The sequence below is a fragment of the Bison bison genome, unplaced genomic scaffold (genome assembly GCF_000754665.1).
Source record: "Bison bison bison isolate TAMUID 2011002044 unplaced genomic scaffold, Bison_UMD1.0 scf7180017864531, whole genome shotgun sequence".
Classification (NCBI taxonomy): domain Eukaryota; kingdom Metazoa; phylum Chordata; class Mammalia; order Artiodactyla; family Bovidae; genus Bison; species Bison bison.
Window position 1 is genome coordinate 10644267 of NW_011495081.1, and position 20101 is coordinate 10664367.

A 20101-nucleotide genomic window follows, 5' to 3' on the forward strand; every position below is an offset into this window, starting at 1 on the left:
TGTCAAGGCTATATATTGTCACCCTGCTTATTTAACTTCTATGCAGAGTACATCATGAGAAACGCTGGGCCAGATGAAGCACAAGCTGGAATCAAGATTTCCAGGAGAAATATCAATAACCTCAGCTATGCAGATGATACCACCCTTATGGCAGAAAATGAAGAACTAAAGAGCCTCTTGATGAAAGTGAAAGTGGAGAGTGAAAAAGTTGGCTTAAAGCCCAACATTCAGAAAACAAAGATCATGGCATCCAGTCCCACCACTTCATGGTAAATAGATGGAGAAACAGTGGAACCTGGCAGACTTTATTTTTTTGTGCTCCAAAATCACTGCAGATGGTGACTGCAGCCATGAAATTAAAAGACGCTTACTCCTTGGATGAAAAGTTATGACCAACCTAGACAGCATATTAAAAAGCAGGGACATTACTTTGCCAACAAAGGTCCATCTAGTCAAGGCTATGGTTTTTCCAGTAGTCATGAATGAATGTGAGAGTTGGAGTATAAAGCAAGCTGAGCACCGAAGAATTGATGCTTTTGAACTCTGGTGTTGAAAAAGACTCTTGAGAGTCCTTTGGACTGCAAGAAGATCCAATCAGTCCATCCTATAGGAAATCAGTCCTGAATATTCATTGGAAGGACTGATGTTGAAGCTGAAACTCCAATACTTTGGCTACCTGATGCAAAGAGCTGGCTCATTTGAAAAGACCCTGATGTTGGGAAAGATTGAAGGCAGGAGAAGAAGGGGATGACAGGGGATGAGATGGTTGGATGGCATTACTGATTCAATGGACATGAGTTTGAGTAAACTCCGGGAGTTGACAGGAGGCCTGGCATGCTGCAGTCCATGGGGTAGCAAAGAGTTGGACTCAACTGAGCAACTGAACTGACTGAGGATGCCAGTCAAGGAGCATGGTTTTGGTCAAATTTTGCAGTCACTACTAAGATGCGATCTAAGGCAAAAACTTCAAGTGACTTTGCAAGATAAATGTGAATCTACATTCATTACCTGGGTTTACTAATAGAAAGAACAGGGTACACTCATCTACTAAATGGAGCAGAGAGACCCTGCTTAGCTCCTGGTCGATCCTGTAATTCAATTGTATTGACCTGACGGAGGCCTCCTGAGGTTGGGCTGGCAGGAGCAGGGCTGGTGTTGTGTTATGTGGGTCGATTGGGGAGCAGTGGAATGTTGTGGCACTGAATCAGGATGATTCCTTTAAGCCCCACCCTTCCATACAACCTGTTCTTTAACTCGACATGGATTTTCAATCTTGCTGTGATTAATGTCTGCCTCCTCCCATCTTTAGGGCTTCCCTGATGGATCACAGGTAAAGAATCCAAAAGCAGTGTAGGCGATACAGGAGACAAGGATTTGATCCCTGGGTCGGGAAGATTTTCTAGAGGAGGAAATGGCCTCCCATTCACCCTCTCACAAAATACGTAATTTTCACAGTCCAGATGGATCAGGGAAACCACTCACAAATTCTGTGGCAACAGCAAGTTCTAAGTATTTGATAAGATACTTTTGACCATGGCCCATCCTTCAATTTTTCAAATCAGAGTTCATTCTGAAGCTTGTCACACAGTTAGATAATTATGAGAACCTCCTTGGATGCATCGTGTATTTTTTTTTTTTTTTTAAAACGTCTTAACTGGTCCAAGCATTAGTAGATGTTACCCATTACTTATTAAAACCTAAATATCAAATTCTAGTCCCCACTTTACAAGTACATAAATGGACACAAAGATAAAGAGAAGTGATTTGTCCATGGTCAGTCAGGGATAAAATCTAAATCTCTTAGCTCCTAATTTAGTGGTTTATATGCTAAATTACCCTGCCTCTTCAGGCCCTCTGGGAACACTATCCTGAAATTTTGTTTAAGCAAAATGAGCCCCACATACACTCTCACCAGAAAAATTAATTAGATAATTTATCAAGTGTGAAAACAACATCAGAATATTCTGTACAATTGATCAAGGACTTTAAAATAATTCTATTATAACAAAACATTCCTTCAGGCAAAATAATTAAGTCTGAAATTCATCAGGACAGATTTACACGTTTAAAACTAGTGTAAAGTAAGGACTACAATTCTAGCTATAATGCAAATATCTCATTTCCCCAGAGTTTAAAACAACTCGCTTAAAGCTGTTCAATTATTTTAGCAGTGCACTTTTAAAAGAGAAACGAAACTTGAACAAGTCTCATTAAAAGTAGCACTCAAGTGATAAGGCAATGTAACAAAATGCTATTTGTGAATTCTAGGTAGTGATCACTGTAAAATTTTTTCAATAATTCTGCATATTTGAGAAATTTCATAATAAAGTGCTGGGGGAAAAAAGTAAACAACCAAACAACTCCCCAATATCTAGGCCTTACCAGAAAAAATTACAAGACAAATCACCTACCATAAAATGGTGAACTTCAACATTCATGATCATGAGTGTGTGCTGTGTGCCAGGCAGGGTGTCAAGTCTAAGGTTTCTGCCTTGGACAGAACCTTGCCCTGCTGCTCATCGCTAGACATGCCCCTCAGGGCTCAAGAGGAAGTACTTATGTGCTTTCAGGACCACTGATAGCATCTCTTTCCTGGGATACAGAAATCCACCTGCCCTTTTTCCCATGGGCGCTCTACTTAGCTTTTATCCTGAAATCTAGGAGACAGTTGGGGAGGTGCAATCAGTCAGCAGAGACAAAGCAGCTCTACGAAGAGAAGGTTCTCCCTTTGAGAGACAGCACAGCAGCTGTGCTTTGCAGACTTCCTAGGAAATGGAGTGGAATGCATGGACCTTCAGAGCCTCCAGCCCTGAGAGAGGAGAGGACTGTGCCCCTCCCCACTCCTGTCCCATAGGCAGGGCCAGCGTCCTGCTGCCAAAGCCCCTTGAAAGGAGCACGTCTTCTCTCTACACGTGTGTTCCCCATCCAGGATTACTTTCCCGCATTTTATGAAATTTTATAACAACTGGAATTGCGAGGAGAGGAGGAAAAAGCTTCAAAACTATTGCTTCTTTTTCATTTCCTCAAGGCACTGCACTGCTTAGGTATTTATGGAACTGGGTTGATGGTATTTCTCACAAAACAATGAGAATTTAATTGAGGCAAAACAAGAATAGCGGTTACTGAATTAAGGAAAGATATTTCAAAATCTTAATTTAGAAAAATCTAATAATTAAGAACATTTTTCTGGTCACCAAAGACTTGAGGATTCCCTGGGCAAAGGGAAGACAGACAGCAACTGCTCCCCTCTGATGAGGATGTACTCTACCCACATGCATGCTTTTAGTTTATCTAAGACTTACAGTATAAAAACAGTAATGAAGGACAATTTTATAATTCTATACCTGCCACAAAAACTAATTGCTAGAGATCATCCAGTGTGTTAGTCCATCATCAGGGGAAAAAAATCCTCAATTTTCATCCTATTTCAGGGCTTCCCAGGTAGTGCAGTGGTATAGAATCCACCTGCCAATGCAGTAGACACAGAAGACCTGGGTTCAATGAGTCAGGAAGATCCCTTGGAGAAGGAAATGGCAACCCACTCCAGTATTCTTGCCCAGGAAATCCCATGGACAGAGGAGCCTGGTGGACTACCCTCCATGGGGTCACAAAGAGTTGGCCACAACTGAGCAGCTGCACAAACATGCATTTAGTGCCCCTCTATCATTCTGCAGAATAGCCAGAAACTGCCATTGCTGCAACAGCTAAAGGAGAGGTTAAAAACACACACACACACACACACACACACACCAAACTACCAGTCAGCATGCTGACTTGTTTTCTAATAACAAAGGGTACGACCTGCGGCAAGTTTCATTGAACACTGGGCTGGATGTCTCTGGGAAAAGAAGAAATTATTTTTAACAATGTCCAAAAATTAATGTTAAAGGGGTAATAAAACAGATACACAGCACAGATACTTGTAGGTCAGCTGGGTCCAAACCAGCATGTTTCAGAGTGGAACTGGAGGATTGAAAAATGAAAGGAAGAGATCCACTTTCCAGCTACGTTTTGATTCTGAGTTGGAGTCAACAAAACCTCGTATGTGGAAAGACAGTCTGATCACTACTCTTATCCCACATTCACAAGGAATGATGAGTACATAATAAGTGGCCGGTTTATTACACAATGCCAAATGTTGGGAGTTTAAAAAAATTGTTCAAATTAAAAGGAGACCCTAAATTGATACTAAATTGAAGTACTACGTCAGGAAAAAATAGACCAATTTTTCTACTGGCAAAATCCTTTTGTAATTATTGTCAACATTCTGCTGGTTAGAACTTCATTTCTTAAAACAAAATTTTATGGTTGACATGGACCTTAGAAACATCTAATCCAATTCCTTCAGGGAAACCTGAAGCTAGGATAAGTGAGGTAAAAACCTGATTTTGTTTCGATTTAAGGCTCCCAAGTTAGTAGAAAAAAAATAACATAACCAAAGCAGGAAATGACTCACCTCAGTACCTAATGCACAGGCATGCTTTTAATAGAAGTTTGACCAGGATGCTTTTAAATATTATTTCCTTTTTTGTTAGGGTTGAATGTTTTGTGGCAACATGTAACTTTTTTTCTTTGAGAAAAGGACATGTTTATTGCAGAAAAAAATGTAAAATGGGTAAGCTGCACAAAGAAGAAAATAAGTCATCAAAAAATGGTAGTAGCTGTCCTTCAGGCTTTCTTTCACCTATGCAACAAGAACAACTTTATTTTTTTACATGTACCTTGACAGGTACTTATTTTTGGACAACAATCACAGAAACAGCAGTGTTCAAAAGAGCTGAAAATTTCTTGGCTCAAATAGCTTTTCTCACCACCAATGAGCCGCCATACTGGCTGACTAGGTGAGACATTTAAACTTTCTCTGTTGGTGATTATGTGTGTGTGTGTCCCCTTGTTCTAGAGCACTAGGGAACAGAGAATCACGGAGGGGCTGTGGAATTCACTCTGCCTGGAAAAGACAAAAAGGGACTTGTAGCCTAACACCTAGCAGCTGGTTTTCACATGGTTCTCAGAGTTTTAACTCTGGAGAAATGCTACTTTGTAGCCTAAAGGAAATAATAAGCAAGGTAAAATGAAACAACTTTAAGGAGAATTATGTGACAGACAACACAGTAGTATTTAATAAGTAAGGTTATATTTAGGGTTTAAACTAGTCCCTGAATATCCTTAATAACACTCTGGAGGAAAAACCAGGGTGAATGAGAACTTAAGCTTTCCAAGGATTATGGCTAAAATCCCCTGAAATCTATAGGAAGTCAAATAAAATTCATTGGTGAGTATTATATCTTTCCCATTGTTTTTTGTTTGTTTGTACATTATTATTGAGAACAGGGTAAGTTTGCTGCAGATGTTTTTTCTGTTGTTTCTTGAACAAATCAGGGGATGCTATATCCCTGAGTCAGTACTCCGTGGCTGAAAACCCTCCCTCCGAAGACTGCCCATGTCGAAGCGGGTGGAGACCTCACAGCGTACTAATAACGTGTCATCCTTGATGAAGGTTCTTTGTCTGAGGGCTTCCAGATGCATAAAAGTCACGTAGCCAAAACCCTTGGGGTTCCGGGGGATGGTGGGTCTCTGAAAGGCCAGGAGCTCTGGTTTGGCGTCCATTATTTCTTCGTGGTTTTGCCTCACAGCTGCTTCAGACTGGTCAAGGATGGTAAGGCGTATTGTCCCCTGGAAGGGCCACGGCAGGTGGCTGTCGTACTCCCCTTGCATCGTGTGGACAAAGAGCGATATGTAGTTGGCGCAGCGCTGCGCGCTCGGCAGCTGCAGGTGCAGCCGCATGCACAGTTTGTAGCCGGGTTTGCCTGTGTAGAACCCGGGGCTGTGAATGACAACAGGCTTCTCCTCTTCCTGCGATTTCAAGTGCATCCCAAAGTTGCCAATCTTCCAGATGTAAATCCCATTGCACTGCTGTGCTTCTATTTCAGCAACTTTGTCCTCAAGGGTTCGAATAGTTCGCTTGAGCTCATTTACATACATGCTCTGGGTTTCCATTTTTGCAGTCAGTTCCCGGATTTGATGGTCTTGTCTTACAAGGCGACCCTCTAACTGTTGAATGGTTTCTTGGAAATTGTGGACTTCTGAGTGACGCCCAGAGGAAGGCCGGGTGGGAGGCACAGAGTCATACAGAGGCATGGTACATTGAGGCACAGGAGCTACCGCGAGGCTTAAAGTCTGAACAGCCTGGGCCATCATTCTCATATGCGACTGGGTATTCTCTTGCAGGTGCCGTGCCAAGTGATTCCTCTGCATCTGAAAATCAAGCACAGGCCTCAGGTAGGGAACAGAGATGTGAGGACTAGGAAAGGGACCTAGCCAAGTCAAATAAAAGGTTCTGAAGTCACATCATCACTCTCCTCAGTCCCCTACAACCTTCTCTGACTGCATCAGATTCTCCATCCAGAGAAATGATCTTGCCTCTTCATTCCCTGAAAAACTGAGAGGCTATCTGCTGAATATTCATTCAGGTTTCACTCAGACAAACCTCCCTCCCACTTGTAAAAGTATCAGGATCTATGCCCGTCCTTCTCTTTGGACTCAGAGCTGACCCTCCTGTTGTCCTAGCTTAATGCTTCACCTGGGCTCCAAGTGGCATCCATCCCTTTTCACCTCCTCAGGAGGTTTTGCTTAGCCATCTCCTTTCTCCTTTATCTTCAAACATTCTCTCCTCTTAACCATTCCCCTCAGAACAGATTTATTAAAGTCTTTCCTGTTAAAAAAAACCAGGGTGTGGGGGGAGCAACCCCTTTATTGATCTTGTATCTCCCTCAAGCTAATACCATTTTCTTCCTCTTCCTTTTATAACCAAGAGCCATCCACCTGCACTGTCTCCAACCCCACACTTATTTTTACAAATCTACTGCAAAGTGGAATCTTCCCTGTCTTCCTACTTTTCTAAGGTCATCAAGAATAGTCTAACTGTTATATGAAAAAAAGATAATATACCAATTCTACTGTGAGGGTAATTCAAGTACATTATAGAAAGAAAGTGTAGATGTTCAAAAAGAAAATAAGCTACCTGTTATCTCACCTACCATGAACATTTTGATACATTTTCTTTAAGTCTTTCTCTCTATGAACACAAGCAATAGAGGATCTTCCCTCAAGTGTAATCATACTATACACTATTTGCTCATTTAATTTAAGTTATTAAATGCATACTTACGATAAAAAAAAAAATTCAGATATAAAGGCACAGCAGAAACGCCAAGTGTACTCACGCTCTCCAGAAAGAGAGACGACGCTGTCTCTCAGGTATCTGACAAAACTGATCACCAGGTCTTAAAACTCACGTCAGAGATCAGAACAATCCTTACTCCTTGCCTGTTTCACCAGCGTCTGAGACTGTTCATTCATGGCTCCTTTCCTGGTCTGCTTCTCTTTCCAGTACACTCCGTGCAACCCCAATCACACCTCCCCCTGCCATCACCAACTGCTTCCCCCACTTCTCTTTGGAGCTAAAGACCACATAAACAACGTGTCCGCCGCCTCCAGTCCACTGCTATCCTCTACCACACTATAGAACTTGATTTTCGTGATCTATATTTGAGAATTAAAAAAACAACAACTTACCTTTTCATGGCAACCAAAAGCACTGAACGTGCATGGGACTGGGGCTGTAGGGCAGTCTAGATCATAGTGATTGGGCATCTGAAAACCAAAGCAGAGGCTGAAAAACGTCCTTCCCTGCCTTTCATATTCTAGTTTGACAAGAGCATACTCACAATAAAGAATAACACTTCATCTAAACAAAATTATATTGTCTATGGCTGCTTTTGTTACAGTGGCTGAGCTGAACAGCTGAAACAGAAACCAGTCAGCCCACAAAGATTAAAATGATATTTACTTCCAAAAGTCACAGAGAAAGGAAATATCAACATCTCATACTGTGCCCCCAAATCACTCAAAATTCATTTCGAGAACATGAGTTTATTCCTATTGTTGGGGAACTGCCACCCTCTAGCGGCATTTTAAAGAAAAAGCACCTTCTGATGTCATCCACAATGCAACTAGAACTCCCACTGAGGTCCATGCCACTGATTCAGTTCAGTTCAGTTGCTCACTCGTGTCTCTTTGCGACCCCATGGACTGGAGCACACCAGGCTTCCTCGCCCTTCACTATTTTCCACAGTTTGCTCAAACTCATGTCTATTGAGTCGGTGATGCCATCCAACCATCTTGTACTCTGTCGTCCCCTTCTCCTCCTGCCCTCAATCTTTCCCAGCATCAGGGTCTTTTCTAATGAGTCAGCTCTTCACATCAGATGGCCAAAGTATTGGAGCTTCAGCTTCAGCATCAGTCCTTCCAATGAATATTCAGGGTTGATTTCCTTTAGGATTGACTGGCTTGATCTCCTTGCAGTCCAAGGGACTCTCAAGAGTCTTCTCCAACACCAGAGCTCAAAGGCACCAATTCTTTGGCGCTCAGCTTTCTTTATGGTCCAACTCTCAGGCCCGTGATGAGGGACCAGTAAACTGTCTACGTCAGAGCCACTGACTGCACCCTGTACTTCCCTCATGACCACCTTTCATAGCTTCTTAGCTTCTGTTAACCTGCGCATACTCTGACTACAATGGGGAGATTCGGATGTTAGAAGACACTTTAAGCACCTAGGTTTTAAAGAAAGTCTCAGCTTTTAATTTGGGGACTCCAAAACACATTCTTTAAGTTAAGATTCATTACACAGAATTATGTTTTTTGAAAGTGGTATGAAATTTCCTCTAAAAATTTAGTTTAGCTATAATCTCAGATGACCTAAGAATATACTGGGCTACACCTAATGGAAGTTTTTGGCTTAATTCTCACTTATGACTTTAGTAATACTGCTATGTTATTTGTATTTGTCTGTTTTACAAGATTGTTGTTTCTTGCAATGACCAAATATGTAACTAAATCTCCAATGAAAATGATGAGGACTTGAACTGGAGGAGGAAATGGCAACCTATATGACCCTTCAGAAACAACATCTGTAACAGTGGTCAGCAAAATTGTCTCTGAAGGGTCATGGAATAAATATTTTCAGCCTTGTAAGCCCTATGGAGCCTGTCATGTGTGTGTGTACAAAGTCGCTTCAGTTGTGTCTGACTCTGTGCAACCCTATGGATTGCAGCCCACCAGGATCCTCTGTCTGTCCAATTCTCCAGGTAAGAATACTGCAGTGGGTGGCCATGCCCTCCTCCAGAGAATTTTTCCAACCCAGGGATCGAGCCCAGGTCTCGTATGCCTCCTGTATTGGGAGGCAGGTTCTTTACAGCTTCATCTAGGAAGCCCCATGGACTCTGTCACAGTACTCAGCTCTCCCACTGCAGTACAAAACCAGCCATATACAAGACATAAACGCACGGGCAGGGCTGTGTTCCAATGAAACTTATTTTAAAAAGCAGGTAGCAGTCAGATTTAGCTGGTGGGCTGGTTTACTAATCCCTAACTTAGAATGTCAACTTTCTTATCAGAGATCAACGTGCAAGACAATGGCACAGTCAGAGTCAAAATGTAGGTTTTTTGACTCTAAACCTAGCATTTTTTCCTACATTAAGTTTTATTTCTGCTAGGTTTTAGATGTGCTTTCCTTCAAACATCAAAACAAGGCAAAAAAGAAAAACCAGGTAGGTGAGAGTTCACAAGCAAAAACAAGTTTAACACCTTCAAATTAAGGCCCTGTTGGAAAAAAAACTAAAGGACTCTGTTAACAGATGAATGGAAAAATTTAGCCGAGGGACAGGTTTTGCTTTTCCTACTTAGTAAGGTAATCAATTATGATCTCTGGGTTTGCAGATTTCATGGGTGTATAAATATTTAGTGACTAATATTCATATTCTGTGGGTAAACTCTTCAAATGTCAGAAGATAGCAACCAGATGGAATTTTCCTTTCTCTATTAATAATAAAAATGAATAGTTTTCTATTACAGCTACTTCTGATGATGCCCCATCAAGGGTCTACAGACAACCGAACAGAGAGGCTACAGATCCTGGAAATCTCCCAATACGCCTCAGGGGCCATGGCAATAAGTAACGTTCTGCTACAGACTTGTTTCCTTCTTTTTCAAGTGGTTTCTGGATACCTAAGATCCTTATTTCACAATCTAAAGATGTATTTCTTATAAAGTTTTCTGTTCTTTAAATGAGCATTTTTAATTATTTTTATCTAAAAATTACTTGGCTTTATTTAGAACTTTTATGAATATACATAAACACAGGTATTATGTTAATGATTTAGGAATTTTAAGTACTTATGACTGAGTACTTTGTTCTTTCTGAAAGTACTGTATCAATATATCTGAAAAAAAAAAAAAACTCAAGTTTTCTAAAAAATTGAAATATAGTGGATTTACAATATTATATTAGTTTCAAGTATATAGCAAAGTGATTCAGTTACATATATATTTATATTTTTCAGATTACTCTCCATTATAGGTTGCTACCAGATAACAGATACCAGATACTGCATATAGTTCCCCACTGTGCTGTGCATATACCTGTTGCTTATCTATTGTATGTACAGTAGTTTGTATCTGTTAATTCAATACATCTAATTTATCTTTCCCCGCTTTTTTTCTTCTTCTGTAACCCTAAGTTTGTTTTTTTATCTCTGGGTCTATTTTTTTGTACATAGATTCACTTGCATCATTTCTTGGATTCCTTATGTAAGTGGTAACATGTAACATTCGTCTTTCTCTGTCTGACTTACTTCACTTAGCAGGCTATTCCCTAGGCGCATCCATGCTGCTGCAAATGGCAGTTCCATTCTTTTCTATGCCTGTTGTTGTCATGGTTCAGTCGCTCAGTCGTATCTGACTCTTGCGGCCCCATGGACTGAGTGATAGTCTAACGTCTATATACATATACCACATCTTTTTACACCAATCTGTTCGTGGGCATTTAGTCTGTTTCTAAGTCTTGCCTATTGTAAATCATGTAGCTATGAACACTGGGGTGCATGAACCTTTGCTTTCTTTTTTTGTGCTCCACTGTGTGGCTTGCAGGATCTTAGTTCCCCCAGCCAAGAACTGAATCCAGACCCTTGGCAGTGAAAGTGTGGAGTACTGACCAATGGACTGCCAGGAATTCCCCATGCACCTTTTCAAATTAAGACTTTTCATCTTTGGGGGGATATATGCCCATGAGTAGGATTACTAGATCACATGGTAGTTCTACTTTTTATTTTTTTAAGGAACCTCCATACTGTTTTCCACAGTGGTTGCACCAATTTACATTCTCACCAACAGTGTAGAAGGGTTCCTTTTTCCCTACACCCTCTCCAGAATTTATTATTTGTAGACTTTTAAATGACAGCCATTCAGACTGGTATGAGAGGACAACTGATTGTGACTCTGATTTGCATTTAAAACTCACAAAGTTTTAATTCTTCTCCAATCTACATTCATTTTGCCTTATTGATTTAAATTTTCAATTAAAGACCTAATTTACTTCTTTAATCTAATTATGGAAATATTGGTTTATGAAAGAGAATCACTATACCTGTTCTCTGATGAGCATGGTATTGCAGTATTCACAGATGACATTTGCCAAAGGACAGTTCTGCTCATGAATCTAAATTTTATTGGCGAAATATAAGAAAAAATGTGAGAAAATCTGAAAAGGTAAAAACAACCCATTTTTATAAAAAGAAATATTTTTCACTATGAATAAATTAGGGACACTGGTATGTGTAAAATAAAAATGTGAGAATAATCTATAATGGTTATTTTCTCTCCCTTCGCCAGTGAAGAAATGAGATTCATCTCACCCTCCAGCTCTTTGAGAGAATATGATAGTATGCATAAGAGAATCTTTTAAGTCACTTTTTGAAAACCTGATTAAAAGTCATAGAGCATCTGTGACTGTTTGGACATCACTCATCAATACTATACTTCTCCAAAGACCTCTTTTCAGAAATTTCCAGTAGCAGCAAGATGATTTAATTAAAACTCTTATCAGGAGGGTAAAGAACAGACGCATAATTGGGGCAGGTTGCCTAGGTTCTTGAAGGCCCCAGAAAAATGAGTCTTGTTTTCTAGAATACAATAAATTTAAGAAATAACTAACCCTCCTGGTTAGGCCCATTTTTAAAGTTTAAGAACACACCAATTGGCTGTAATTATGCCTCAGACTTCACTGTTTTTAGCAAGTTAGCTGACACTGAATAATTAATCAACTTAATAAGCGTAATACACTTGATCTCATAAGTAGGGACATTACCAAGATGAACCTGCAAGAAATAAAGTCTAAGGAAATACCTTGATAGTAAAAAGAACATAAATTGTACATACATCATTTTAGTAAAAAGGACATAGGATGGGGATACAGGATCTAGGATCTCTGTGCTGGCCTTCCCATTGATAACATTCATATAAAATCACTTAATCTGTCTATAAATGGAAAAAATGTTCTATCATCATGATGCTGTCAGGTGCCATGGAGTTTCTTTTAAAAACTAAACATTTTAATTGAAGTATAAGTACAGAAAAGTGAATTCATTTTATGTGTACAGCTCAATGAATTATCACCAAAGAAGCATACTTTGTGGATGTAATCTCCTCAAAGTTTCAACAATTCATTCTCTTTTTTAAAGAGAAAAATGTAAGTCTTATACAGTAATTATTTGTCTCTAATCCAAAACTGATTATTAAAATTCACATAGGGAAACAGATCAGCACATACTTTCCTAGAAGATTTTGTTACTTGTATATCTTCTACAGTGGTTAAGGAGCAGAAATAATGCTTTCTAAGAAACAGACGAAAATATAAACCCTACATTCATTTACTAAAATGGTTTACTTAACTTACTTTCTTAAAACTCAGTCTTCTCACAATTGATAACACAGACTCAGGACTAGATTAACATCTTCATCTCTGCTAACTCCTTCCACTGTACATTAAAAAAATAAAACAGTAGTTGAATCAACAAATCCAACTTAGTACATACCTCTTTATCTTCAAATGCCATTGATACAGCACAGTTTTCACAAGGAACCTGTCTCCTTGGACACTCCTTGAGAATATGAATATTAAGATGGCATTTCTGGAAGGGACGCTGGCATTGTGGACAACTCATAAGAGCAAACTCACAGTGTGCTTGATGCTCCTATGAAGAAAAAGAAATAAGCAGTATTTGCCAGTCCTTGAGAAATTTTCTAAATATATTCTAAGAATATACTGTTCTCTTCTATAGATTTGGCTACTGAACCTGCTTTGTGTAGTACACACCACAGAACCACAATATGAAGGCTTTAATGGATTTTTTTCAAATAATGGTTGTGAATTGAAAGTTTATACAAAGGACTTACTTTTCAGGTTCATTTATCTAATTAGGGAAGAGAGTTGAAAAGAAGCAGATTTTCTCATCGTCAATTTAGTGCTGTGTCCAAAAGGCCACTCTTTCAAAAGGAGCTAAGGGAGTAAGTTATACGTATATTTTAAATGCTTAATTTCAAATGGAACTTAAGTGATATTTAACTTCTCATAAAAACCACCACACTAAGGATTAACTTAAAAACAAATTCTTTTATCTGGTGGCTTCAGTTCATCTTAAGCTATAGGAGAACTCCATTTAGTTCAAAATAAAATGAATAATTTAGAAAACCAGAGAAACAAGTATGATGAGGGTGCTAAGATGATGACTACTTGGGGCTTGTTGCTTATTTCAAAATGAGAGAAATGAAGCTATGGGATTAAAACGTGACACATTTAAAACGCTCTTCAGTTTCATTGCAGATAAAGTTCACCCAAAAAACTTTTAGAAGAATACTGATTTATTTTTTATTATTACAGGGTGTAAAGCCAGAGTAGACGGAAAAAGAAATTTCTGGTTTCTACTTATATTTATACTCAATAATGAAAGGGTTGGTATTAATTCAGCAAGAATTTACTAGCCAATCACTATATGCTAAGCAGTGGCAATATCCAGATGGACAAAGCGAAATCCCTGTTCTCCAGGAACTTCTTGCATAAACGCACATGGCTAGAAAATAACTTTAATACCTCAAGATGCCTCAGTTCCATCTTGTGCAAACAACCTTCATTTGGACATTTCACCATCAGCGAAAGAATCTCTCGTTTTGCAAAATTGTCAGGAAATAGTTGGTTTTCCAGCAGTATTTCATTGTCAACTGGACATTTGTGACCTGCATCCCTAAAAGAAACAAATACATTATTTAGTAGATTTAAAACATTCACCTTAGAAAATACAAAACAATAATACATCACATATATAAATTCTTCATATATTATTTCCTATAGAAAATAAACACATTGTATTGTATAATATCACCAAAATAAACTGTCCTTTTACGGACAGTTTATGAACCAGTCTTGCCTGTGTTCTGACAGCAGCCATTTAACATACTAGGGAGATGTAACTAAATATATGCTGCTCAGAATACACTAATAACATGTCTACAGTTATTAGTCATAAGTAAAAATTACACCCATTAGCAGTAACCCCGTGAGGCCACATTTTTAAGGTTTACTCTGAAAGTCATCAACACTGGCTCATGGACAACACTGGTTTCTTGTATCTTTGTGTCATGGGTACAATGCAGTTGGGAGTTAGAAGGACCTCTACGTCCTGCTTCCCCATGGTTTATTCCATCCAATTATGGGAAAAACTATCCCCAAGAAGCTTGGGTGTCTGTCATGCCCCTTTCACTTTTGGGGATGTTTCAATCTTCACTCGAAAAATGTGGCAGGTCAGGGAGGCCACAGAGCGTCCTTCACTCAGACACTGGTGGTGCACTTCCTATGTGTGAACAACAGCGGTGGTTCCTGTGGAGGTAAAGTGCTGAAAATAAGCTGTGCTGTCCAACGTCTCAGAACCAGAAATGGTGTGACAGAGTGTTTACCGGGCCTCTCTCACATTGCATGATGTTATCATTACACTGTCAAATATTTTTTTGAGAAGCAGGGACATAAACAAATTTACTGAAATATATTCCCCAAACCTAGATGATTGGGTGTTTAAGAGAAAGAAGAATCTTTCAAAGTGAACTGGAAATCATTACCCACTGCATAAGCAATCACTCCAAAAGAATATGGAATTGATTGAGATGTCTTTTGATGCTCTGAATGACTATACCGACGAGAAATTCCTGAGCCGTTCCTTAAGAACATTAAAGTCAAAGTTAGTGGTCATTTCTAGTTTAGGAGATAGAAAAAAAGAAAAAAGACCTCGACTTCCTTTTGTGGGTTTTACTTCCTTTTCAGATCACTGTTCTACTACTTTCATGAATATCTTGCTATTAAAAACCTGCTAAAGATTAGTTACCTTCCTGGGCATGGGTGAAATACTGTACACCTACAGAAAAAGCCAACAATTCACAATGTGGTCTTGATTCAATCTAAATATAATATAAATTGAAAATCACTATAAACAGAAGAAAAAAGAAAAGGTAAGCCTTTAACAGTCTCACGTATGCCCTAAACCAGTGGTCTCAGCTGGGGCACCTCTGAGCCCCCGGGGACATCTGGCACTGTCTGGAGATGCTCCGGTTCTCACAACTGCAGAAGTGGGCCTATTTTCACCACCCAGTGAGCAGAGGTCAAGGACGCAGTTAAGCATCCTATAACACCCAGGACATTCTTCCACAACTCAGAACCATCTGGCTCAGACTGCTGATAGTGTGGAGGGTGAGAAAACCAACCCTAAAGAGACATTGGCAATTCACCACTGGTTAACAAATTTTTCTCCAAAACTGAAGTGAGACACATGCTCCCTTTTAATTTAAATTAAGCCAATTCCCAAGTATGGATGCTGCTGCTGCTGCTAAGTCACTTCAGCCATGTCCAACTCTTTGCGACCCCACAGACATCAGCCCACCAGGCTCCCCCGTCCCTGGGATTCTCCAGGCAAGAGTACTGGAGTGGGTTGCCATTGCCTTCTCCAAGTACGGATGAGGTTACCACAAATTCAAATTTTATAGAAAGGTCTAGCTAGACTCACAAGAGAAAAAAGAGGATTCAAATAATAAAATCAGAATGAAAGAGGAGACATTACAACTGATACCACAGATGCAGAGAGATTCATGTGAACAAGTATATGGCGGCAAATTTGATAACCTAAAAGAAATGGATAAATTCCAAGAAACATACAACCTCCAAGACTGAATCATAAAGAAACAGAAAATCTGAACAGACTAGATTACCAGTAAGGAGAGTGAATCAGTAATCAAAAACCTTCCAACAAACAAAAGTCTAGAAGCAGATGGTTTTACTAGTGAATGCCATCAAACATTTAAAGGAGAATACCAATCCTTTTCAAATTCTTCCAAAAAAAAAACAGAAGAGGAAAGAACATTTCCAAACTCCTTTTATAAGCCAAGCGTTACCCTGACACCAAACCAGACAAGGGATGCCACAAGAAAAAAATAATTTATTTAAAAGTCAAAAGAAAAGCTTACAAGATGAGTGAATGGCCAGATAACCTACTTAGAAATGATTTCACCAATATAAGTAGATGCTTATTAATTGAAGAACCTAAAATTCCTCTAGTTCTTCCATTTTTTGGTCTTGTATAGAACTCCTAAAAATGTTCCCATCTACTTTTGAATAATAGTAAAATACATCTATTTCTTAGGAGATGAATTTTATTCCTTTGTGGAAATCCCAAATACTTTCATTCAGTTGAAGCAGTCATGACTTACTGAGCACCTACTACGTATCAGCACTTAGGAAATATCAAGAAATAAAGTTCTCAATCCCTGCTGTCAAGGAGCTTATTTTCCAGGGGGGCAAGCAGACAAAAAGCACACAAATTATCTACATTTTTAAAGATGAAAAATGCTGAAGAAAAAAAGTACTTAAGGGAGAAAGGGAGTATGGGGAGATGAGGTGGAAGGCACGCTGTGGTATAAACAGGGAGGCCAGGGTACCTACAAGAAGGTGAGATTGAGAGGTACTCAGGAGTAAAGTGCATTGACTAAGCACTTAGCTGATAAGATGCAGAGAGAACAGCTATAGCCAACTACACAAGGCAAGAGCATACTTGGCAAATTCAAGGAACAGAAAAGAGTGAACAGGTAGAGGGAATGGGAATCTAATAGAAAGGTGGTCAGATATGACTTAGTGACAGAACTAAGGTCTTACAAGGGCTCTGGCGTGTACTGCCAGATGACGGGCTGCAATGCTTGGAGCAGAGATAACATCATCTTATGTATCTCACCAGGTTCGTTTTGGTTGCCATATCGAGAACAGTCTGGAAGCAGGCAAGGGCAGCAGCAGGGCAGCCTGTGAGAGCTGATGGGTATTCAGCAGGGTGGTGGCAGTGAGGAGACATTGAATGTTGGCAGAGCCATCGATCAGTGTTGCTTAGTCACAAAGTCACATCCGACTCTGCAACCCCATGGACTTCAGCCTGCCAGCCTCTTCTGTCCCAACAATACGGGACTGGGTTGCCATTTCTTTTTCCAGGGGATCTTCTCATTTTAGGGATTGAACTCAAGTCTCCTGTATCTCCTGCACTGGCATACAGATTCTTTATCACTGAGCCACCAAGGAAGCCCTGTTGATCAATACCTTAGGTGAAAGTGAAAGTTGCTCAGTCACGTCCGACTCTTTGTGACCCCATGGACTATACAGTCCATGGAATTCTCCAGGTCAGAATAGTGGAGTGGGTAGCCTTTCCCTTCTCCAAGGGATCTTCCCAACCCAGGGATTGAACCCAGGTCTCACGCATTGCAGGTAGAGTCTTTACCAGCTGAACCACAAGGGAAGCCCCCTGCATTGGCATATGGATTCTTTATCACTGAGCCACCAGGGAAGTCCCATCAATCAACACCTTAAAAGAACTGGTTATTTTACAGTGGTCCATAGGCTTCAGGTAGCAGACAAAAACGTAATGTGGCTAAAACGAGAATAATGATTACTTATAGAGTCAGCATTATTTGTACTGTCGAGATGATCATATTCTAGCTGCATCATCATTTAAAGTACTTTTTATATTATTTTCTTAAAGCTTCAAGACACACTCCAGACTATAATACAACTGCTTTAAGTAGAAGGAGCTACTTATTGTTTATTTATCTAATAGTCAAAGAGGGAAGGAGATAGTAATTACCTTTCATGCTACAGTAAGAACTGGAATAAGAATGTAAATTTCTCAGTTTTCTGTCCACTGTTCTTTTCCCTGAGGCAGCTTTTTATAAATGTGTAAGATTATTCTGTGTAATAATGTTCCATTTGGTTGTTACAGCATCTGATTCTTTCTTTATGCTCACGCACCTTATTGATTTGATGATGCAGGCTTTGCAGAACCTGTGGCCGCAAGGTGTCTGCACCGCTTCCCGCAAAGCCATCAAGCAAATGGGGCACTCGTATTTGCTTTCCAGGGGTGGGTCAAATTCCACGTCGTACCCCTGGATCTCCTCCATGAAAGAGCTGGAGAGAGTCACCGTGCTGGCCGTCCCACTCACACTGTCGTCTTTTGCTGCAGTCCCACAGGAGCTGGCAGCCATGGCGGCGCAACAGTCGCTCTCGGACTGGCTGGATCCACAGCTGTTTTCACAGTGTAGCAGACTCATAGTAACGTGATCATCAACTGCTCTGTAGACACAGCAAGGAAAAAAAAATCCCTTAACATATATTCTCACACACACGTATATATCATAGCTATCTATGCCAGCCACCTTTTAGTGGATATATTAATACATTAGCTATGCTAATATCATTTACAGAAAACTTTCAAAGTTTTTTTTAGCTTTGCTTCATAAACATACTATTTTATAAGTTAAGAAATTCGTGAGCTTGTAGAAAGCCGGAATAAGGTTAACAGAAGAAAAATACCTCAGTTGTAATAATTAGCATAATTATCTGTTTAAATGTCTGTTTTCTATGACTGGAGTTTCAAGAATATTTGTTTCCTCAGTACTTAGCACAAGCTCTTTCACCCATCAGGTGTTCATTAAGCAGCTGAAATGAACTTAGTTATGCTGCTCGAGTTCCTTCAAGTATTCAGAGCGGAAGGCAACGGTACGACGGGCAGGCAGTGCAAAGAAGACCAGTGCACGTGGGATCAGAGGATCGTGAGAAACTATTAGCTATGTGATTTAGGGCGATGTAACCATTTGGATCTCAGTTTCCTCCTCTAGACCTAAAATTCTTTTGGGTACAGCTGACCCGTGAACAACTTGGTGTAAGGGGTGCCAACCTGCACACGATAAAAAATCCAAGTTGGCCCTTTGTTCTCAGAGTTCCACATTCTTGAAGTCAACAACCACAGATCCTGTACTGGAAAAAAAAAAAAGCATATAAGTGGACCTGTGCAGTTCAAACCTGTGTTGTTCAAGGGGTCAACTGTACCTCCAAATGTTCAGTGTGGCAGTTTCTATTATGCAGGAAGAACAGAATTAAAAAAGCGTATTATTTCTACGTCCCCGTGCCCTCAGTCAAGTGACTATGTTTCATTATTAATGACTGGAAAAAAAAATGAGGTTTTGTTTGCCTATGGAAAACTATGCCTTTCATGGGTAGGCAGGATGCTTTCAAATTCAAACCTTTACTGGAATTTACAAGTTAACAAGTTAAGGTCTAAAAGCAATTCACAGCCTAGTTAACCAGGTCCCTTCTGTAGATAATTACACTGAAGGAAAATTCTGTCTTTGTGCCAGATATACAGCTGACCCTTGAACAACATGCGGGTTAGGGGTGCTGACTCCCACGCAGGTAAAAATCCACATAAAACTTTATGGTCTGTGTCTATACCCACTTATTCAACCAACCTCTGATGACATAATGCTGTAGTATTTATTGGGAAAAAATCCACCTATAAGTGAATTCATGCAGTTCAAACTTGTGTTCAAGTATCAACCAGAGTTCTAGAAAACAGAATGTAGCTCTCCAGCCAATGTTGTAGACAATGTATCCTCAGCCTGTCTCAGTTCAGTTCAGTTCAGTCACTCAGTCGTGTTCGACTCTTTGTGACCCCATGAATCGCAGCACGCCAGGCCTCCCTGTCCATCACCAACTCCCGGAGTTCACCCAGACTCACGTCCACTGAGTCAGTGATGCCATCCAGCTATCTCATCCTCTGTCGTCCCCTTCTCCTCCTGCCCCCAATCCCTCCCAGCATCAGAGTCTTTTCCAGTGAGTCAACTCTTCGCATGAGGT

General features: G+C 40.0%; 1 protein-coding gene across 1 annotated transcript; it reads right to left on the bottom strand.

Annotated features, from left to right (window-relative positions):
* Positions 1-4468: 4468 nt before the first annotated feature.
* On the bottom strand, positions 4469-19896 carry TRAF6 (TNF receptor-associated factor 6, E3 ubiquitin protein ligase). Its single transcript, XM_010831867.1, has 7 exons — positions 19143-19896; positions 18218-18538; positions 13985-14135; positions 12930-13088; positions 11483-11554; positions 7576-7653; positions 4469-6255 (listed from the first exon to the last, which is right to left on the bottom strand). The coding sequence occupies exons 2-7, from the start codon at positions 18514-18516 to the stop codon at positions 5386-5388; spliced, it is 1629 nt and encodes a 542-aa protein (XP_010830169.1). The 5' UTR covers positions 18517-18538; positions 19143-19896; the 3' UTR covers positions 4469-5385.
* Positions 19897-20101: the final 205 nt, after the last annotated feature.